Source organism: Doryrhamphus excisus, linkage group LG12 (genome assembly GCF_037039965.1).
Source record: "Doryrhamphus excisus strain RoL-2023G ecotype Guam linkage group LG12, RoL_Dexc_Guam_v1.1, whole genome shotgun sequence".
NCBI classification, from domain to species: domain Eukaryota; kingdom Metazoa; phylum Chordata; class Actinopteri; order Syngnathiformes; family Syngnathidae; genus Doryrhamphus; species Doryrhamphus excisus.
Genome location: NC_136368.1, coordinates 1,049,617 through 1,066,356, shown reverse-complemented (window position 1 = coordinate 1,066,356; position 16,740 = coordinate 1,049,617). Strand labels below are relative to the sequence as shown.

The 16,740-nt window shown below is 43.6% G+C and overlaps 5 protein-coding genes across 5 annotated transcripts; 1 reads left to right on the top strand and 4 right to left on the bottom strand.

Annotated features, from left to right (window-relative positions):
• The first annotated feature begins 44 nt into the window (after positions 1 to 44).
• LOC131135574 (gamma-crystallin M1-like) lies at positions 45 to 855 on the top strand. The gene is made up of 3 exons (XM_058081634.2): positions 45 to 142; positions 210 to 461; positions 533 to 855. The coding sequence occupies exons 1-3, from the start codon at positions 134 to 136 to the stop codon at positions 806 to 808; spliced, it is 537 nt and encodes a 178-aa protein (XP_057937617.1). The 5' UTR covers positions 45 to 133; the 3' UTR covers positions 809 to 855.
• A 2,723-nt stretch (positions 856 to 3,578) lies between these two features.
• Positions 3,579 to 4,447, bottom strand: LOC131135544 (gamma-crystallin M3-like). Its single transcript, XM_058081578.2, has 3 exons — positions 4,312 to 4,447; positions 4,001 to 4,240; positions 3,579 to 3,921 (listed from the first exon to the last, which is right to left on the bottom strand). Exons 1-3 carry the CDS (start codon positions 4,324 to 4,326, stop codon positions 3,643 to 3,645), a joined length of 534 nt encoding a protein of 177 aa, XP_057937561.2. The 5' UTR covers positions 4,327 to 4,447; the 3' UTR covers positions 3,579 to 3,642.
• Positions 4,448 to 7,436: 2,989 nt separating this feature from the next.
• LOC131136205 (gamma-crystallin M3-like) lies at positions 7,437 to 8,285 on the bottom strand. The gene is made up of 3 exons (XM_058082809.2): positions 8,149 to 8,285; positions 7,835 to 8,077; positions 7,437 to 7,749 (listed from the first exon to the last, which is right to left on the bottom strand). The coding sequence occupies exons 1-3, from the start codon at positions 8,215 to 8,217 to the stop codon at positions 7,474 to 7,476; spliced, it is 588 nt and encodes a 195-aa protein (XP_057938792.2). The 5' UTR covers positions 8,218 to 8,285; the 3' UTR covers positions 7,437 to 7,473.
• Positions 8,286 to 10,931: 2,646 nt separating this feature from the next.
• Positions 10,932 to 11,756, bottom strand: LOC131135573 (gamma-crystallin M3-like). The gene is made up of 3 exons (XM_058081633.2): positions 11,648 to 11,756; positions 11,337 to 11,579; positions 10,932 to 11,258 (listed from the first exon to the last, which is right to left on the bottom strand). The coding sequence occupies exons 1-3, from the start codon at positions 11,678 to 11,680 to the stop codon at positions 10,980 to 10,982; spliced, it is 555 nt and encodes a 184-aa protein (XP_057937616.1). The 5' UTR covers positions 11,681 to 11,756; the 3' UTR covers positions 10,932 to 10,979.
• A 2,615-nt stretch (positions 11,757 to 14,371) lies between these two features.
• On the bottom strand, positions 14,372 to 15,440 carry LOC131136212 (gamma-crystallin M3-like). The gene is made up of 3 exons (XM_058082823.2): positions 15,101 to 15,440; positions 14,782 to 15,024; positions 14,372 to 14,706 (listed from the first exon to the last, which is right to left on the bottom strand). Exons 1-3 carry the CDS (start codon positions 15,107 to 15,109, stop codon positions 14,434 to 14,436), a joined length of 525 nt encoding a protein of 174 aa, XP_057938806.1. The 5' UTR covers positions 15,110 to 15,440; the 3' UTR covers positions 14,372 to 14,433.
• Positions 15,441 to 16,740: the final 1,300 nt, after the last annotated feature.

The following is a 16,740-nucleotide window of genomic DNA, read 5'->3' as shown; positions in this document are numbered from 1 at the left end:
CCAGTCTGCCGATTCATCAGCTCTGCGCATTTGAATAACAGCCCCCCGGGGTTGGCGTATAAAAGGGCCTTGGAGTCATGGAGTTGGCAGAGCAAACCCAATCCCAACACCGGGGCCGACCTACAGCACCATCATGGGCAAGGTAACGGGATTGAACGTGCACCACGACTAAACGAGCCCATCCGCTGCTGCTAAACTTCTCTTTTCAGATCATCCTTTTCGAGGAGAAGAACTTCCAGGGCCGCTCCTATGACTGCATGAGCGACTGCCCCGAGCTGACCTCGGTCCTGAGCAGGTGCCAGTCCTGCCGGGTGGAGAGCGGCTGCTTCATGGTCTACGAGCGCCCCAACTTCATGGGCCTGCAGCTGTTCCTCAGAAGGGGCGAGTACCACGACCTGCAGCGTCTGATGAGCATGGGCATGACGCTGGACTCCATCAGATCCTGCAGAACCATCCCCTTTGTAAGACAGCTCAGATGTTCACAGAAAGTCCCCGACCCGCATTCGGACTCACGTTTGGGTTCCGTTCACAGCACAGGGGCCAGTTCCGGATCAAGATCTTTGAGCGGGAGAACATGGGCGGCCAGTCCAACGAGCTGCAGGAGGACTGCGACAACATCATGGACCGCTTCCGCATGAACGACATCCTGTCCTGCCAGGTGATGGAGGGCCACTGGCTGCTGTACGAGCAGCCCCACTTCCGCGGCAGGGTGGTCTACGTCAGGCCCGGCGAGCACCGGAGCATCAGGGAGATGGGCATGAGCGGCATCAGGCTCATGAGCTTGAGGCGCATCACCGACATGTGCTAGGAATGCTCTACTTGGCCTGGATAAATAAAAACATGTCTTCTTCATAATTACCTGTGGCTCGCCTTGTGTCGCTTGAGTAAACAAATGCAAGTACATATATCTAGTACATATATCTAGTACATATAGCTAGTACATATTGCTAGTACATATAGCTAGTACATATAGCTAGTACACAGTCTTTATTGAAGACACCAAACTGATCCTGAACGTCCCCCTGCCCCTTGGACCAGAGCTCCAGACTCTGACTAAAAGGTTGCATTCGTAAATAAAAATATAAGATATCGCAAATAAATTGTTCATCGACTCCAAAAAAATAAAAAATAAAAAAAATTAAACTACCACTAGTCTCTAGGTGTCAGTACTTCTTGATATTATATGTCTTATATGTCTTATTTTATTTTATTATGTCTACTATAATAGGTAACAGAAGTGTAAATGTGACTATAGGGGTGTTATTTCATGTCTAGAGGGCTCTAACGATGTTAAAGGGTATTTAGAAGGTGTTAAAAAGTTTTTATGTGTCTTATTTTATTTGATTATATCTACTATAATCGGTAATAGTAGTGTAAATGTGACTATAGGGGTGTTATTTCATGTCTAGAGGGCTCTAACGATGTTAAAGGGTATTTAGAAGGTGTTAAAAAGTTCTTATATGTCTTATTTTATTTGATTATATCTACTATAATCGGTAATAGTAGTGTAAATGTGACTATAGGGGTGTTATTTCATGTCTAGAGGGCTCTAATCATGTTAAAGGGTATTTAGAAGGTGTTAAAAAGTTTTTATATGTCTTATTTTATTTGATTATATCTACTATAATTGGTAATAGTAGTGTAAATGTGACTATAGGGGTGTTATTTCATGTCTAGAGGGCTCTAACGATGTTAAAGGGTATTTAGAAGGTGTTCAAAAGTTTTTATATGTCTTATTTTATTTGATTATATCTACTATAATCGGTAATAGTAGTGTAAATGTGACTATAGGGGTGTTATTTCATGTCTAGAGGGCTCTAATGATTTTAAAGGGTATTTAGAAGGTGTTCAAAAGTTTTTATATGTCTTATTTTATTTGATTATATCTACTATAATTGGTAATAGTAGTGTAAATGTGACTATAGGGGTGTTATTTCATGTCCAGAGGGCTCTAATGATGTTTAAGGGTATTTAGAAGGTGGTAAACAGGTTTTATATGTCTTATTTTTTCTTATTCTGTCCGCAATATTGGGTAAAAGGAGTGTAACAGTGACTATAGGGGTGCTATGTCATGTCTAGAGGGCTCTAATAATGTTAAAAATGTTTTTAAAAGGTGGTAAACAGGTTTTCTGTGTCTTGATGTCTCTTATTATGTCTTTATGTTGGGTAATGGGAGTGTAATGGTGACTATAGGGGTGTTATGTCATGTCTAGAGGGCTCTAATAATGTTAAAAAGTGTATTCACAAGGTGGTAAACAGGTTTTCTATGTCTTGATGTCTCTTATTATATCTACTATATTGGGTAAAAGTGTAAAAGTGTAACGGTGACTATAGGGGTGTTATTTCATGTCTCAAGGGCTCTAATGATGTTAAAGGGTAGTTAGAAGGTGGTAAACAGGTTTTATATGGCTTATATGTCTTATTTTCTATTATCATGTCTACAATATTGGGTAATAGGAGTGTAACGGTGACTATAGGGGTGTTATGTCATGTCTAGAGGGCTCTAATAATGTTAAAGTGTATTCAGAAGGTGGTAAACAGGTTTTCTATGTCTTATTATGTCTACTATATTGGGTAATATGAGTGTAAAGGTGACTATAGGGGTGTTATTTCACGTCTATAGGGCTCTAATGATGTTTAAGGATATTTAGATGGTAGTAAACAGGTTTTATATGGCTTATATGTCTTATTTTATTTTATTATGTTTACTATAATAAGTAATAGAAGTGTAAATGTGACTATAGGGGTGTTATTTCATGTCTGGAGGGCTCTAATAATGTTAAAAAGTGTATTTAGAAAGTGGTAAACAGGTTGTCTATGTCTTGATGTCTCTTATTATGTGTACTATATTGGGTAATAGAAGTGTAACGGTGACTATAGGGGTGTTATTTCATGGCTAGAGGGCTCTAATGATGTTAAAGGGTAGTTAGAAGGTGGTAAACAGGTTTTATATGGCTTATATGTCATATTTTCTCTTATTATGTCTACAATATTGGGTAATAGGAGTGTAACGGTGACTATAGGGGTGTTATGTGATGTCTAGAGGGCTCTAATAATGTTTAAAAGTGTATTTAGAAGGTGGTAAACAGGTTTTCTATGTCTTGATGTCTCTTATTATATCTACAATATTGGGTAGTAGGACTGTAACGGTGACTATAGGGGTGTTATTTCATGTTTCGAGGGCTCTAATGATGTTAAGGTGTGTTTAGAAGGTGGTAAACAAATTTTATATGGCTCATATGTCTTATTTTCTGTTATTATGGCTACAATATTGGGTAATAGGAGTGTAACGGTGACTATAGGGGTGTTATTCCATTGCTAGAGGGCTCTAAAATGTTAAGTCATATGTTTCATGTTGGAATGGATGTCAGAAATTGAACTTTTTAGGCTTTTTCGGAGTGCCTCCATCAGTCTTGTTTTATTGCCGTTTGAGGGGTCTTGGAATGTGAACAGATCCAGTGTTGGGAGGGGGGGGGGGGGGGGCAAGAACGAATTCAAACATGTTCTGTGTCTTTGTCAAGCAGAGCATGATCATGAACATTTGTCGGACGACAAAGATGAGACGCCACACAAGGCCGTACATTTAAAAGAGATTTTATTTGTCATTTAAATTTAAAATCTTGCTTTGCTGCGCCGCTGCTTCTAAGAACAGGAGTCCATGATGCGCCTCATGCTCATGAAGCGAGTGCCGCTCATGCCCATGTCCCTGAAGCTGCGGTACTCGCCGGGCCTCAGGTACATCATCCTGCCCCTGAAGTTGGGCTGCTCGTACAGCAGCCAGTGGCCGTCCAGCACGTTGCAGGACATGCAGTCGTTCATGCGGAAGCGGTCCATGATGTTGTCGCAGTCCTCCAGCAGCTCGTTGGACTGACCGCTCAGGTTCTCCCTCTCAAAGATCCTGATCCGGAACTGGCCTCTGTGCTGTGAATGGAAGGGAAGGAAGTCAATGAAAGGCGTTGATGTCCGAGGCGGTCCTGAGGGATAGAAGGCTGCACAGTACCATGGGGATCATGCGGCAAGACCTGATGCAGTCGCTCATGCCCATGCGCTGGTAGTCGGAGTACTCGCCCCTCCTGACAAAGAACTGGTTTCCCATGTAGTTTGTGCGGTCGTAGACCATGAAGCAGCCGCTCTCCACCCGGCAGGACAGGCACCTGCTCAGGTAGGAGGACATGTCAGCGCAGTCGCTGCTGGTCTCATAGGAACGACCCTGGAAGTTCCTGTCCTCGTAGAAGATGATCTGGAACGGACGAGTTACGTTATCGGGTTATCGTGACACGTGGCGTTCTCCGAGCCAAGACGCCCACCTACCTTGCCCATGGTCATGGCTGCAGCTGGAAGTGTGGAAGCTCAAAGGGACTGCGTGCTTTGACTCCATGTCGCCGCACTGCTTTTATACCTGACCTCGCGCCCCAAAGGACGCATGACCCCATTGTGCAAAGTCCTGACGGGGCAACATGGAAGCGGAGGCCCCCCTCGTTCAAAGAGACCTTCAACACACGGTGATTTGCCGTGGTTGCATTTGTGTGAGGAGCCCCCCCCCCCCACGCCCCCCCCCCCAGCATGTCCTGCATTGTCTGCACTGTTGAATGACAGAAAAAGGTTTTTACAAAGCAAAAAATGTACAGACTGTTGGTACATACAGTAACTGTCAGGGATGTCAACTACCTCGTTATCCACTATTATCGACGTCAATCTCTTAAAAAGATCAACTAAAAAATATACAACGCAAAAATACGAATGCATAATACAATACAAGTGCCAGTATTACTACAGTATTACTACTACTGTATAATCTAGCCATCATTTGTCTATGCTCAACTGGCTGTCCCCAGTTGCCAGATGCTTTTATAGATTTTACAAATTACCTAAAATTTGACAAATGACCTAAACCTCTTTATTTATACACACAAAAACATAATAGACCTACTGTTTACATATAAATACTATAAACTGTATATGTAGTTATTAAAAACAATTTAAAAAATCCAATGGGCTGCATGGCGGTTACTCCAAATTGTCCATAGGTATGAATGTGAGTGTGAATGGTTGTTTGTCTATATGTGCCCTGTGATTGGCTGGCCACCAGTCCAGGGTGTACACCGCCTCTCGCCTGAAGACAGCTGGGATAGGCTCCAGCATCCCCCGCGACCCTCGTGAGGATAAACGGTAGAAAATGAATGAATGAATGAAAGAATGAAATGATGCAAACGCAATCAGTCCACGCATTGTATGGTGGTTATACATTATAACTCCATTTTTCCGATCTTATCCATTGTGCAAAGTGGAAAAAAATGATAAGCCATTTCCTGTTTTTTGCATGTTTTTTTCAGCAATGAAAAACTACAGACCAAAACAAAAGACACGACATGGAAACGCCATCGGAGAAACTTGTTGCTAATAATGATGGAGGGCCATATCTTTGCATCCAGGGGTAATTCTCCAACAGATAATAGCAAAACAACAGAATGTTCCAGCCCAATAGTTAGCACACAAGGACAGTTTTTATGGATCACACTGGGCTCGGCATTGAAGCAGATTTTTATTTTTATTTTTATTTTTATTTTTATTTTTATTTTTATTTTTATTTTTATTTTTATTTTTATTTTTATTTTTATTTTATGAAATATAAAAAATATTTTATTTTTACTTTATTTTTTCAATTTTTTTTTAAAAAACAAAACGTCAACATTAATACGAAGAAACTCAAAACAAAAAGGGGGCACTGGGCATACGCAGTATCCAATTTAGTTATTTCCCATTAATTGTCATGGTGCAATTTGAGTCATTTCCTTGGTTTCTGTCCGTGAACAGTGTCCATTTCAGCCATTTTTTCCACCTATGTCTTTTTTACATGCTACCAACATGATTTTACATGAATACCTATCTTCCCTTAACACAAGGTCTCCCACCAGGTGGCCCAGATACAATGTCTCGCATGAAAAAGTCATATTGTAACCCAAAATCCTCTTCCAAAAATTGGTGATATTTGGGCAGAACCAAAAAAAAAATGTGAATGGTTAACACTGACTGTACAACAGCATGGCTGGGTGACTTTAAGACATATTTGTGGTGGAATGAAAAATCTGATATATTCCTCCATCAATGCTCTTTCCAGACCTGAGATGACGTTGTGGTGCTTTGGGTCATAATCATACGTAACCATTCAGTTTCTCTAATGTTTGTTTTGAGCTCTCGTTCCCATTTTTCTTTAATATTGTCACAATCTGCATCGCCTCCTGTGTGACAGTTTTTGTGTTTCACGTTGTTTGCCTTAGTTCCGGTTTTTATGCTTTTATTTTGTAGTATTTCCTGTGTCGGTCTGTTCTGTGTCCCGTCACTTTTACTTTGCCTTTCTACGCGCACCTGTTTCTAATTTGATTCAGCCGGTGCGTCTGTTTTTTGTTGGTTCATTCTGTCACGGTTCGTCATGCAGGTGTTGCGATGCGACCCCAGGATGCAGAGATGACGCGAATGGTGCAGGAAAAAGCTTAGCCTTTATTTTAGAAATTCGGCGAATGCAGCACTGGCAAACGACACGTAGCTAAGAGCAAACAATGAACCAACAAAAAACAGACGCACCGGCTGAACTAAATAAGACGATCAAATTAGAAACAGGTGCGCGTAGAAAGGGAAAGTAAAAGTGACGGGACACAGAACAGACCAACACAGGAAATACTACAAAATAAAAGCATGAAAACCGGAACTAAGGCAAACAACGTGAAACACAAAAACTGTCACACAGGAGGCGATGCAGATTGTGACAAATATATTGATTAAATTACATTTTTAAATAGTGTGGATACTATCTTGGTAGGTTTTGATTTCATATAGACAAACAACCATTCACACTCACATTCATACCTATGGACAATTTGGAGTGGCTAATTAACCTAGCATGTTTTTGGAATGTGGGAGGAAATCGGAGTACCCGGAGAAAACCAAGGGTGGAATTGAACCCTGGTCTCCTAGCTGTAAGGTCTGTGCACTAACCACTCCTCCACCGTGCAGCCCCCAAAAAATATTTAATTTAGCTAATTAACCTAGCATGTTTTTGGAATGTGGGAGGAAACCGGAGGACCCGGAGACTCCAAACTCCACACAGAGATGGCCGAGGGTGGAATTGAACCCCGGTCTCCTAGCTGTGAGGTCTGTGCGCTAACCACAAACACCGTGCTTAGTTGTTATCATAAGCTATCCATTGTAACAGAAGTTTCCGTATTAGACTGAACCATAGTTTTAGTGTAAAACTGATCACATGACATTTGTGGAGATTTGTGGACTGGATGGGCCCTGGGGGTATTAAACATTTCCAAAATCCCGAAACGGGACTCGGCTGTGATGTAGGCCGAGTCCCGTTTCAGGATGCGTGGAGCTAGTTTGTTCATTTGGTCGACATACAGCACACAAACATCGTGAAGGACAGAGAAGATGTCTTTTTTTTAAGTTGTTTTAATGTGAAAAGGAGAACATCTAGCAGGAGTCCATGATGCGTCTCATGCTCATGAAGCTGATGTTGCTCATGCCCATCTCCCTGAAGCTGCGGTGCTCGCCGGGCCTCACGTACATCATCCTGCCGCGGAAGTGGGGCTGCTCGTACAGCAGCCAGTGGCCGTCCATCACCTGGCAGGACATGCAGTCGTTCATGCGGAAGCGCTCCATGATGTTCTCGCAGTCCTCCTGCAGCTCGTTGGACTGGCCGCTCATGTTCTCCCTCTCAAAGATCCTCATGCGGAACTGGCCTCTGTGCTGTTTGGGGGGCAGTCCGGACCAGGTCAGTGACTCCTCAAGATAATGAAGCGTATCGGTCGTGAGTGTTGGGACCGGGACCTACCATGGGGATCATACGGCAGGACCTGATGCCGCTGCTCATGCCCATCATGCTCATGGAGTCCGAGTACTCGCCCCTCCTCATGAAGTACTGGTTCCCCATGAAGTTGGGGCGCTCGTACACCATGAAGCAGCCGCTCTCCACCCGGCAGGACTGGCACCTGCTCAGGTAGGACGACATGTCGGAGCAGTCGCTCATGCACTCGTAGGAGCGACCCTGGAAGTTCCTTTCCTCGTAGAAGATGATCTGGAACAGCAAATGGAGGAATTTCAACAAGTATTCTCCGGATGTTTCCAGAGGAGATAGCGGATGCTTACCTTTCCCATGCTCATGTCAGTGGTGGACATTTTGCTTTGAGGTGAGCTGCTTCTGCTGTCCTGCTGCATTTAACCCTGACTTTTATACCTGAGGTCCGCCCACGGGGTCAGCGGACCCCTCATTGTGTGGAAAAAAACAAAAACAAAAACCCTGAGTCAGCGACACGGTATGGAGCGCTGCCATGACATGTTGGTCACATGACTGCATGGCCCCTTGAAGACTTGTTTGACAAAGCCTTTTCATGTATTCCAATGAAGCCAATGGAGTGGCATTGTGCTAACTGTGGAATGCTACGGCCAATGAAAACAAAGAAAGAACAGCAGGTGTTGGTTTCAAACTACGCTGGCTTTGCTGGCGACTCTTCACCACCGCTCGTTACGCAACCGGCATTACCTTTTTGAAAAGTGAAGCTCGTTAGTTCGGTCCTTGCCTTGTTTATTCCAGTCCAAGTACTTTTTTTTTTTTACTCGTTAGCTTAGTCATTAGCTGAGATGCACAAGCACCAGACTTGATGGCTCTCATTGCAGGTTTGAATGATCTCACAGCAGCCTTATTTTCTTTTACTTTGTCGACTATATTGGGTAATAGGAGTGTGATGGTGACTATAGGGGTGTTATTCCATGTCTAAAGGTCTCTAATAATGTTAAAAAGTATTTAGAAGGTAGTAAACGGGTTTTCAGACAGTAGAGAGAGAGAGAGAGAGACAAAAACAGCAGCAACAACAATTACCTTGTTAGCTAGTTTGCATGTAGCAATATAGTTAACCTAATGAGCTACTCAGTTACCTTGTAAGCTAGTTTGCATGTAGCGATATAGCTAACCTCCTAATGAGCTACTCAGTTACCATGTAAGCTAGTTTGAATGTAGCGATAAAGTTAACCTCCTAATGAGCTAGTCAGTTACCTTGTAAGCTAGTTTCATGTAGCGATATAGCTAACCTCCTAATTAGCTACTCAGTTACCTTGTAAGCTAGTTTCATGTAGCGATATAGCTAACCTCCTAATGAGCTACTCAGTTACCTTGTAAGCTAGTTTCATGTAGCGATATAGCTAACCTAATGAGCTAGTCAGTTACCTTGTAAGCTAGAATGCGTGTAGCAATAAAGTTAACCTCCTAATGAGCTACTCAGTTACCTTGTAAGCTAGTTTCATGTAGCGATATAGCTAACCTAATGAGCTAGTTAGTTACCTTGTAAGCTAGAATGCGTGTAGCGATAAAGTTAACCTCCTAATGAGCTACTCAGTTACCTTGTAAGCTAGTTTGCTTGTAGCGATATAGCTAACTTTCTAATTAGCAAGTCAGTTACCTTGTAAGCTAGTTTGCATGTAGCGACATAGTTAACCTCCTAATGAGCTACTCAGTTACCTTGTAAGCTAGTTTCATGTAGCGATATAGCTAACCTCCTAATGAGCTACTCAGTTACCTTGTAAGCTAGTTTCATGTAGCGATATAGCTAACCTAATGAGCTAGTCAGTTACCTTGTAAGCTAGAATGCGTGTAGCGATAAAGTTAACCTCCTAATGAGCTACTCAGTTACCTTGTAAGCTAGTTTGCTTGTAGCGATATAGCTAACTTTCTAATTAGCAAGTCAGTTACCTTGTAAGCTAGTTTGCATGTAGCGACATAGTTAACCACCGAATGAGCTAGTCAGTTACTTTGTAAGCTAGTTTTTTTTAGATAGTTTACATATAGCAATATAGTTAGCCACCTCATGAGCTAGTCAGTTACCTTTTAAGCTAGTTTCTTTAGATAGTTTGCATATAGAAATATAGTTAGCCACCTCAGGAGCTCGTCAGATACATTTTAAGCTAGTTTCTTTAGATAGTTTGCATATAGCAATATAGTTAGCCACCTCAGGAGCTCGTCAGATACATTTTAAGCTAGTTTCTTTAGATAGTTTGCATATAGCAATATAGTTAGCCACCTCAGGAGCTCGTCAGATACATTTTAAGCTAGTTTCTTTAGATAGTTTGCATATAGCAATATAGTTAGCCACCTCATGATCTAGTCAGTTACCTTGTAAGCTAGTTTTTTTAGCTCATTTACATATAGATTTATAGTTAGCCACCTCAAGCGCTAGCCAGTTACCATGTAAGCTAGTTTTTTTAGATGGTTTGCATATAGCAATATAGTTAGCCACCTCATTAGCTAGTCAGTTACCTTGTAAGCTAGTTTGAATGTAGCAATAGCCACCTAATCAAAAAGTTTAGCTTGTTATTGAGCTACTGAATTGGCTAATTAATGTGTTGTCAGAGTCACTTCTTTCAGGTGGCATGTAAATTTAAGTACGTTTGTTATGTTGCTTCTAAATGACTTAGCTAGGTCATTAGCTTTTTAGACATCTAGAAACCGTTCGCTACAGTTGAAGGTAAAGGTAGGTCAGTTAGCATTTACTCTTACTCCTTCCGGTACTTTCTCAAATGTAATATGTTGTCCTTGATTGAGTTAACTATCTCTTTTAATGTTGCCATTGTTTGGGTCAAATAATTTATTGTTTCCTGTACAAAGAGTAGCTACTTGTTAGCATGCTTATCTAGCTAGTTAGTGAGCTAGCTGCAGTATTTGCATAAGTTCCATTAATAAGATTATTCTTGCATTCTGCATTATTGTCTAAAGAAAGAAGCAAATCTGTGTGAGAAAGGCCACAAACATTTTCTGGTAAGGTAGTTTTGGTGTAATCCTGCTAGCAGAAACGGCACAGGTAAAACGCCATGACGAGCTAGCATCAGCTCGCCTAATAAAAGTTAAGGTAAAAGGTAAGGTAAGACAAAGGTTGTAGTAGTGCAAGAAGTACTTTATTTCATTGCAGTGTTGAACATTCAGTGAACGTTTAGTTGCAGGAGTCCATGATGCGTCTCATGCTCATGAACCTCATGTTGCTCATGCCCATCTCCCTGAAGCTGCGGTACTCGCCGGGCCTCACGTACATCATCCTGCCGCGGAAGTGGGGCTGCTCGTACAGCAGCCAGTGGCCGTCCATCACCTGGCAGGACATGCAGTCGTTCATGCGGAAGCGGTCCATGATGTTGTCGCAGTCCTCGTGCAGCTCGTGCATGGTGCCGCTGAAGTTCTCCCTCTCAAAGATCTTGAGCCGGAACTGACCTCTGTGCTGTAAATGAAGACGGGTACGTTAAGAAAATGAACCGGAGCCGTAAATAAAATAATCCCTCTGCTTGAAGGTCCATACCATGGGGATGGAACGGCAGGACCTGATGCAGTCCCGCATGCCCATCATGCTCATGGAGTCCGAGTACTCGCCCCTCCTCATGAAGTACTGGTTCCCCATGAAGTTGGGGCGCTCGTACACCATGAAGCACCCGCTCTCCACCCGGCAGGACTGGCACCTGCTCAGGTAGGACGACATGTCGGAGCAGTCGCTCATGCACTCGTAGGAGCGACCCTGGAAGTTCCTGTCCTCGTAGAAGATGATCTGGAACAGCAGGAGCATGTTAAAAGGTGAGGAAAAAAGTGTGACGAGAACATGTAGCTGAGACCTACCTTGCCCCTCATGTTCATGCCGGTGTTGCTCATGCTGGATGAGTTGTTCCTGTGTGTTGTTGTCGGACCAGGTTTAACCCTTTTCCTTTTATACCTGACCAAACAGTGGCCCCTCCCCTTAGCAAAGCCCCGAGTCAGCGACTTACTATTGAGCTCTACAGAGGTTATGTTCATAATTTCAGGGCCACGGGAAACCTTTCAGTCTTTAGAAAAGCCCCTTTCTTTGACCATAGAAAGCATTTTCCACCACGCTAATCACGTGTGAATAGGTGGCGAACAGCCATGTCTGTGGATGCTATAGTGGACCGTTGTCTTTGCGCTTTTAAATGGCTTTTCAAACTGAAATCCCTTAAAAATCATTCGCCGACATACTGGAACCAAATGCTCCACTTTTGTTTCACCGAATTTGAAAACCGTCCTCATTTTTTCACTTGGATTCTTTGTTCCATCAGCATATTTCTACTAGGGATACTTGTTATAAAACAGGTATCCCGTACGGATGATGCTTTTTCGACACAAGTATGAAACCAGTACATTTTCTAATTATCCGTATTCCTGTTTTAAAGAAAATGTTCAGTATGTGTTCACGCTTCACGCTCTGTGATTGACCAGTTCCACACGGTGAATGCGCACTCATTCACGTGTGCGGTGCAATCGGCGAGTTAAAAACGTCTTGCGTTGCGTTGGTCACAAAGTGTCTTCACTAAAGTTAAAGTGAACTAAAGTTACTCCATCTAAAAGTTACTTGGTAAACTTGTCTCATAACTTACGGTGCATTTGACAAGACAGTCACTCACTTCAGGAGTAGCATGACCGCTGTTTTCCTTGGAAAGTATTTTCGTCTCATTCCATGAAGTCATCATAAAACAGGCGTGCCGCTCACAATGTAAGAATTATGTTCATTTTCAGTTGACTGGCCACAACATTAGGTACACCTGCACGGTAGCGGCATCAAACACCGTATGGCTATAGTCAAATATGACGTCCATCTATCCCCTGGTTAGCTAGTACATCACACTCACTGCCAATTCAAAGCATCTCAAATCATTATTCAATTAACTTGTTAGTGAGCTACTTGAATGGTTTGATTTCATTTGGGCATAGAACCCCCGTTTCTAAAAGGGTAGGGGTTGCACGGCCTCATGTCAGGTTTCTGGCATGGCCGTGACCCCAGAATGCAGAGGCAGATAAGTGCAAATATAATACATGTAGTTGTGGTAGCTGCGTATTAGCTGTCCTAAAGGAAGCATGTACAGACTGAACAATAGGCGGCCCCAGGATTGACCCCTGGGGAACCCCACATGTCATAGCCATTTGAGACACAGTTAGAAATTCCAACAAAGTACTGTCCACATATACTAAGTCTTAAACCAGTTTAGAGCGGTGCCACAAATTGACACATGGCCAACTGTGTCACAGTCAGAACTCCGGTCTAGCGGAACTAAAAGTGAGACTTTGCCTGCATCTGTGTTCAGACAGATAGCATTTGTCACCTTGATCAGCGCTTTCTCGGTGCTGTGGTGGGGCCTGAAGCCTGATTGGAAAGTATCAAATGTATGGTGGTGTCGTGTAGCGACCCCAGGATGCAGAGATAGAGGACCCAAATACCGGTAAAAATGTCTTTAATCAAGATGCTATGCAGCACAACAACTCACTTGCATGTCCAACAGAAAAACAAAAGCAGGAAAACAGAAACAAGGCAAGACAGGAAGTGGATACCAAAATAAGAGCATAAGCCAGGAACTAAGGCATGAAAGGAAACTAAGTGAACTGTCACGGGGGCTAACTCCCGCATCGTGACAGTACCCCCCCCCCCCCTCGAGGACGGATTCCAGACGTCCAAAAGTGTCCAAAGACAAAGAGGGATGGGAGGTGGGGGGACCGGAGGTGGATTGCTGGCCAGACCTCTCTGGAGGTCAGCCAGGGTGACAGGTCCACCCAGGAGAGCGGCCGAAAGGGTGAGTGGGACCTCTGGAGGTTGCCCAGAACGGCCGGCCCAGTGGAGTCTATAGATGGGCCCCTCTAGGGGGCGGCCAGGATGGTGTGCCTGGTGGGACGCCGGAGGGTTGGCTGGAACTAAGGCACGAAAGGAAACTAAGTGATCTGTCACAGGGGCTAACTCCCGCATCGTGACAGTACCCCCCTCCTCAAGGATGGATTCCAGACGCCCATAAGTGTCCAAAGACAATGAGGGATGGGAGGTGGGTTGCTGGCCAGACCTATAGACTCCAGACCTGGAGGGTGAGTGGGCCGAAGGAGGCGGGGCTCCTCTGGAAGTCGCCCAGTAAGTCAGTAAGCCAGAAAGTCAGTAAGCTGTTGGCATACAATCTTTCGTACGACTTTCCCCAACACCGACATGTTGGATACCGGCTGATAGTGGTTCAGTACTGCTGCATCACCCCTGCTGTTCTTCAGTAGAGGCTTAATGACGGCAGTTTTAGGACCTTTGGAAATGTTCCAGTCTAAAGTGAGATGTTAGCTAGATGAGTGAGTTGTGCTGTACTGGACTGGACCACTTTATTGTCATCTATTGCGAGGAGGCATTTGATTGGCAAAACTTAATGTCACTCCTATTTGATATGTATGTATTGGCAGATGACACTTGAGTGAGTACTTTCATAAGAAAGTACTCAGTGACATTTAAAGAAAACGCTCATTTATTGCTCTTCAGGTATACACGCAATTCAAATGGTTTCTACCACAGAAAATGACGAGTAGACAAGATACGATTTAAGAAAAAGTTTTATTCATGTTTTGTCAGTGAAACATATTCCACAGAACACTTTTCAAATGTCCATGATGCGTCTCATGCTCATGAACCTCATGTTGCTCATGCCCATCTCCCTGAAGCTGCGGTACTCGCCGGGCCTCACGTACATCATCCTGCCGCGGAAGTGGGGCTGCTCAAACAGCAGCCAGTGGCCGTCCATCACCTGGCAGGACATGCAGTCGTTCATGCGGAAGCGGTCCATGATGTTGTCGCAGTCCTCGTGCAGCTCGTGCATGGTGCCGCTGAAGTTCTCCCTCTCAAAGATCTTGAGCCGGAACTGGCCTCTGTGCTGTAAATCAAAACAGTTCCGTTAAAAAAAAATGAACGGGAGCTACAAATCATTCTTCTGCTTGAAGGTCCATACCATGGGGATGGAACGGCAGGACCTGATGCAGTCCCGCATGCCCATCATGCTCATGGAGTCCGAGTACTCTCCCCTCCTCATGAAGTACTGGTTCCCCATGAAGTTGGGGCGCTCGTACACCATGAAGCAGCCGCTCTCCACCCGACAGGACTGGCACCTGTTCAGGTAGGACGACATGTCGGAGCAGTCGCTCATGCACTCGTAGGAGCGACCCTGGAAGTTCCTGTCCTCGTAGAAGATGATCTGGAACGAGAATCAAATCCCGGTTGTTAAGCTCAGAAAACCGCTAGCTAACAGTCAGCCTGGTGAGCACGCTTACCCTGCCCATGGTTGTGTTAGCTGTGTTGGTTCCTCAGAGAACTGCGACGCTGCTTTGGTGACGACGCCACCGTGTCTTTTATACCTGACCAAACCCAAAGACTCTGCAGCGGCCATTGTGTAGATTACCACTGACTCAGCAACATAGTATAGAGGCCCTATGGAGTGCTGAGGGGCATTTTGTTCCATTTCCACTTTGACTGAATTCCAAAGAAGACTTTCGGATCAGAATTCCCCCACATGGAAGTCAGAAGCGTGAACATTTTCTTAAGGCTTACAAGACAGACTGGGACATTACGGTGTGATTTACTGAAAACACGGCGCATGGCACTCTGATCGGTAAGCTGACAATTTATAGGCAGAGTATCCTTTTGTGTACCTGCAACAATAGGTGGACACGTCTGTAGACAAAGCAGCGGCTCGCAAACAAAAGCCTTTTTTCTAGCAGCTTATAGAGAGAAGCATGTATGCATGAATTTATGCAAAACAAACCTTTCCTGCTTTAAATTGGATCTTTGCATCAGCGACTGAGCCATTTGATGTCTTTCCTGGAATATCTACATAGAAATACATAACTCTGTTCCAGACTTCCATACAACTCATTGTTTTTTAATTGGTGAAAATGTTGAGGACATTTGCATTGATTAGTGCAGGGGTCAGCAACCTGCTGCTCTTCAGTGTTCTTGTCGGGGTTCCCTTGGTGGAACTTGAATATTCTTCAGATTTAGTTTTGGTGGAAATGCAAGTTTTTGGATAGAGTTTATAATATCCAAGTATTTAAAGGCTAGTGCATCCTGGCTGAGTTCGGACTGGTGATTGGATGAGTAAGGAAAGAGGTGTGCCTGGCTGTGTTTGAGGAGAGATGGGAATTTTCCCCCCAAGTGGTTGTTAACCTTGAATACATTTCATAATGTATAAAGTATAAATTTGCTAATTTCCCCATGGGGATGAATAAAGTACCTACCTACCTACCTACCTACCTACCAATCATAAGTAAACAGAGAGTTGAATTCTGCTGTACTGTCTACCAACAGCTACCAGTCTACTAACCTACCTACCAACCTACCTACTTACCTACCTATCTACCTACCTACCAACCAACCAACCAACCATAAGAAAATAGAGAGTTGAATTCTTCAATGTCAGATTCCTTTGTCCTGTCTACCAACAACTACCAGTCTACTAACCTACCTACCTACCAACCTACCTACTTACCTACCTACCTACCAACCGACCTACCTACCTACCTACCTACCTACCTACCTACCTACCAACCAACCAACCAACCAACCAACCAACCAACCATAAGAAAATAGAGAGTTGAATTCTACATTGTCAGATTCCTTTGTCCTGTCTACCAACAACTACCAGTCTACTAACCTACCTACCTACCAACCAACCAACAAACCAACCATAAGAAAGTCAGATTCCTTTGTCCTGTCTACCAACAACTACCAGTCTACTAACCTACCTACCTACCTACCAACCAACCAACCGTAAGAAAGTCAGATTCCTTAGTCCTGTCTACCAACAACAACCAGTCTACCAACTGGTGCTTGATTTGTGGCCAGAAATTTGCAAACAGCAAAAAACATTGAAAGACGTTTTGAAAACAAACCCTTTGTCCGAAAAGTTGTACTT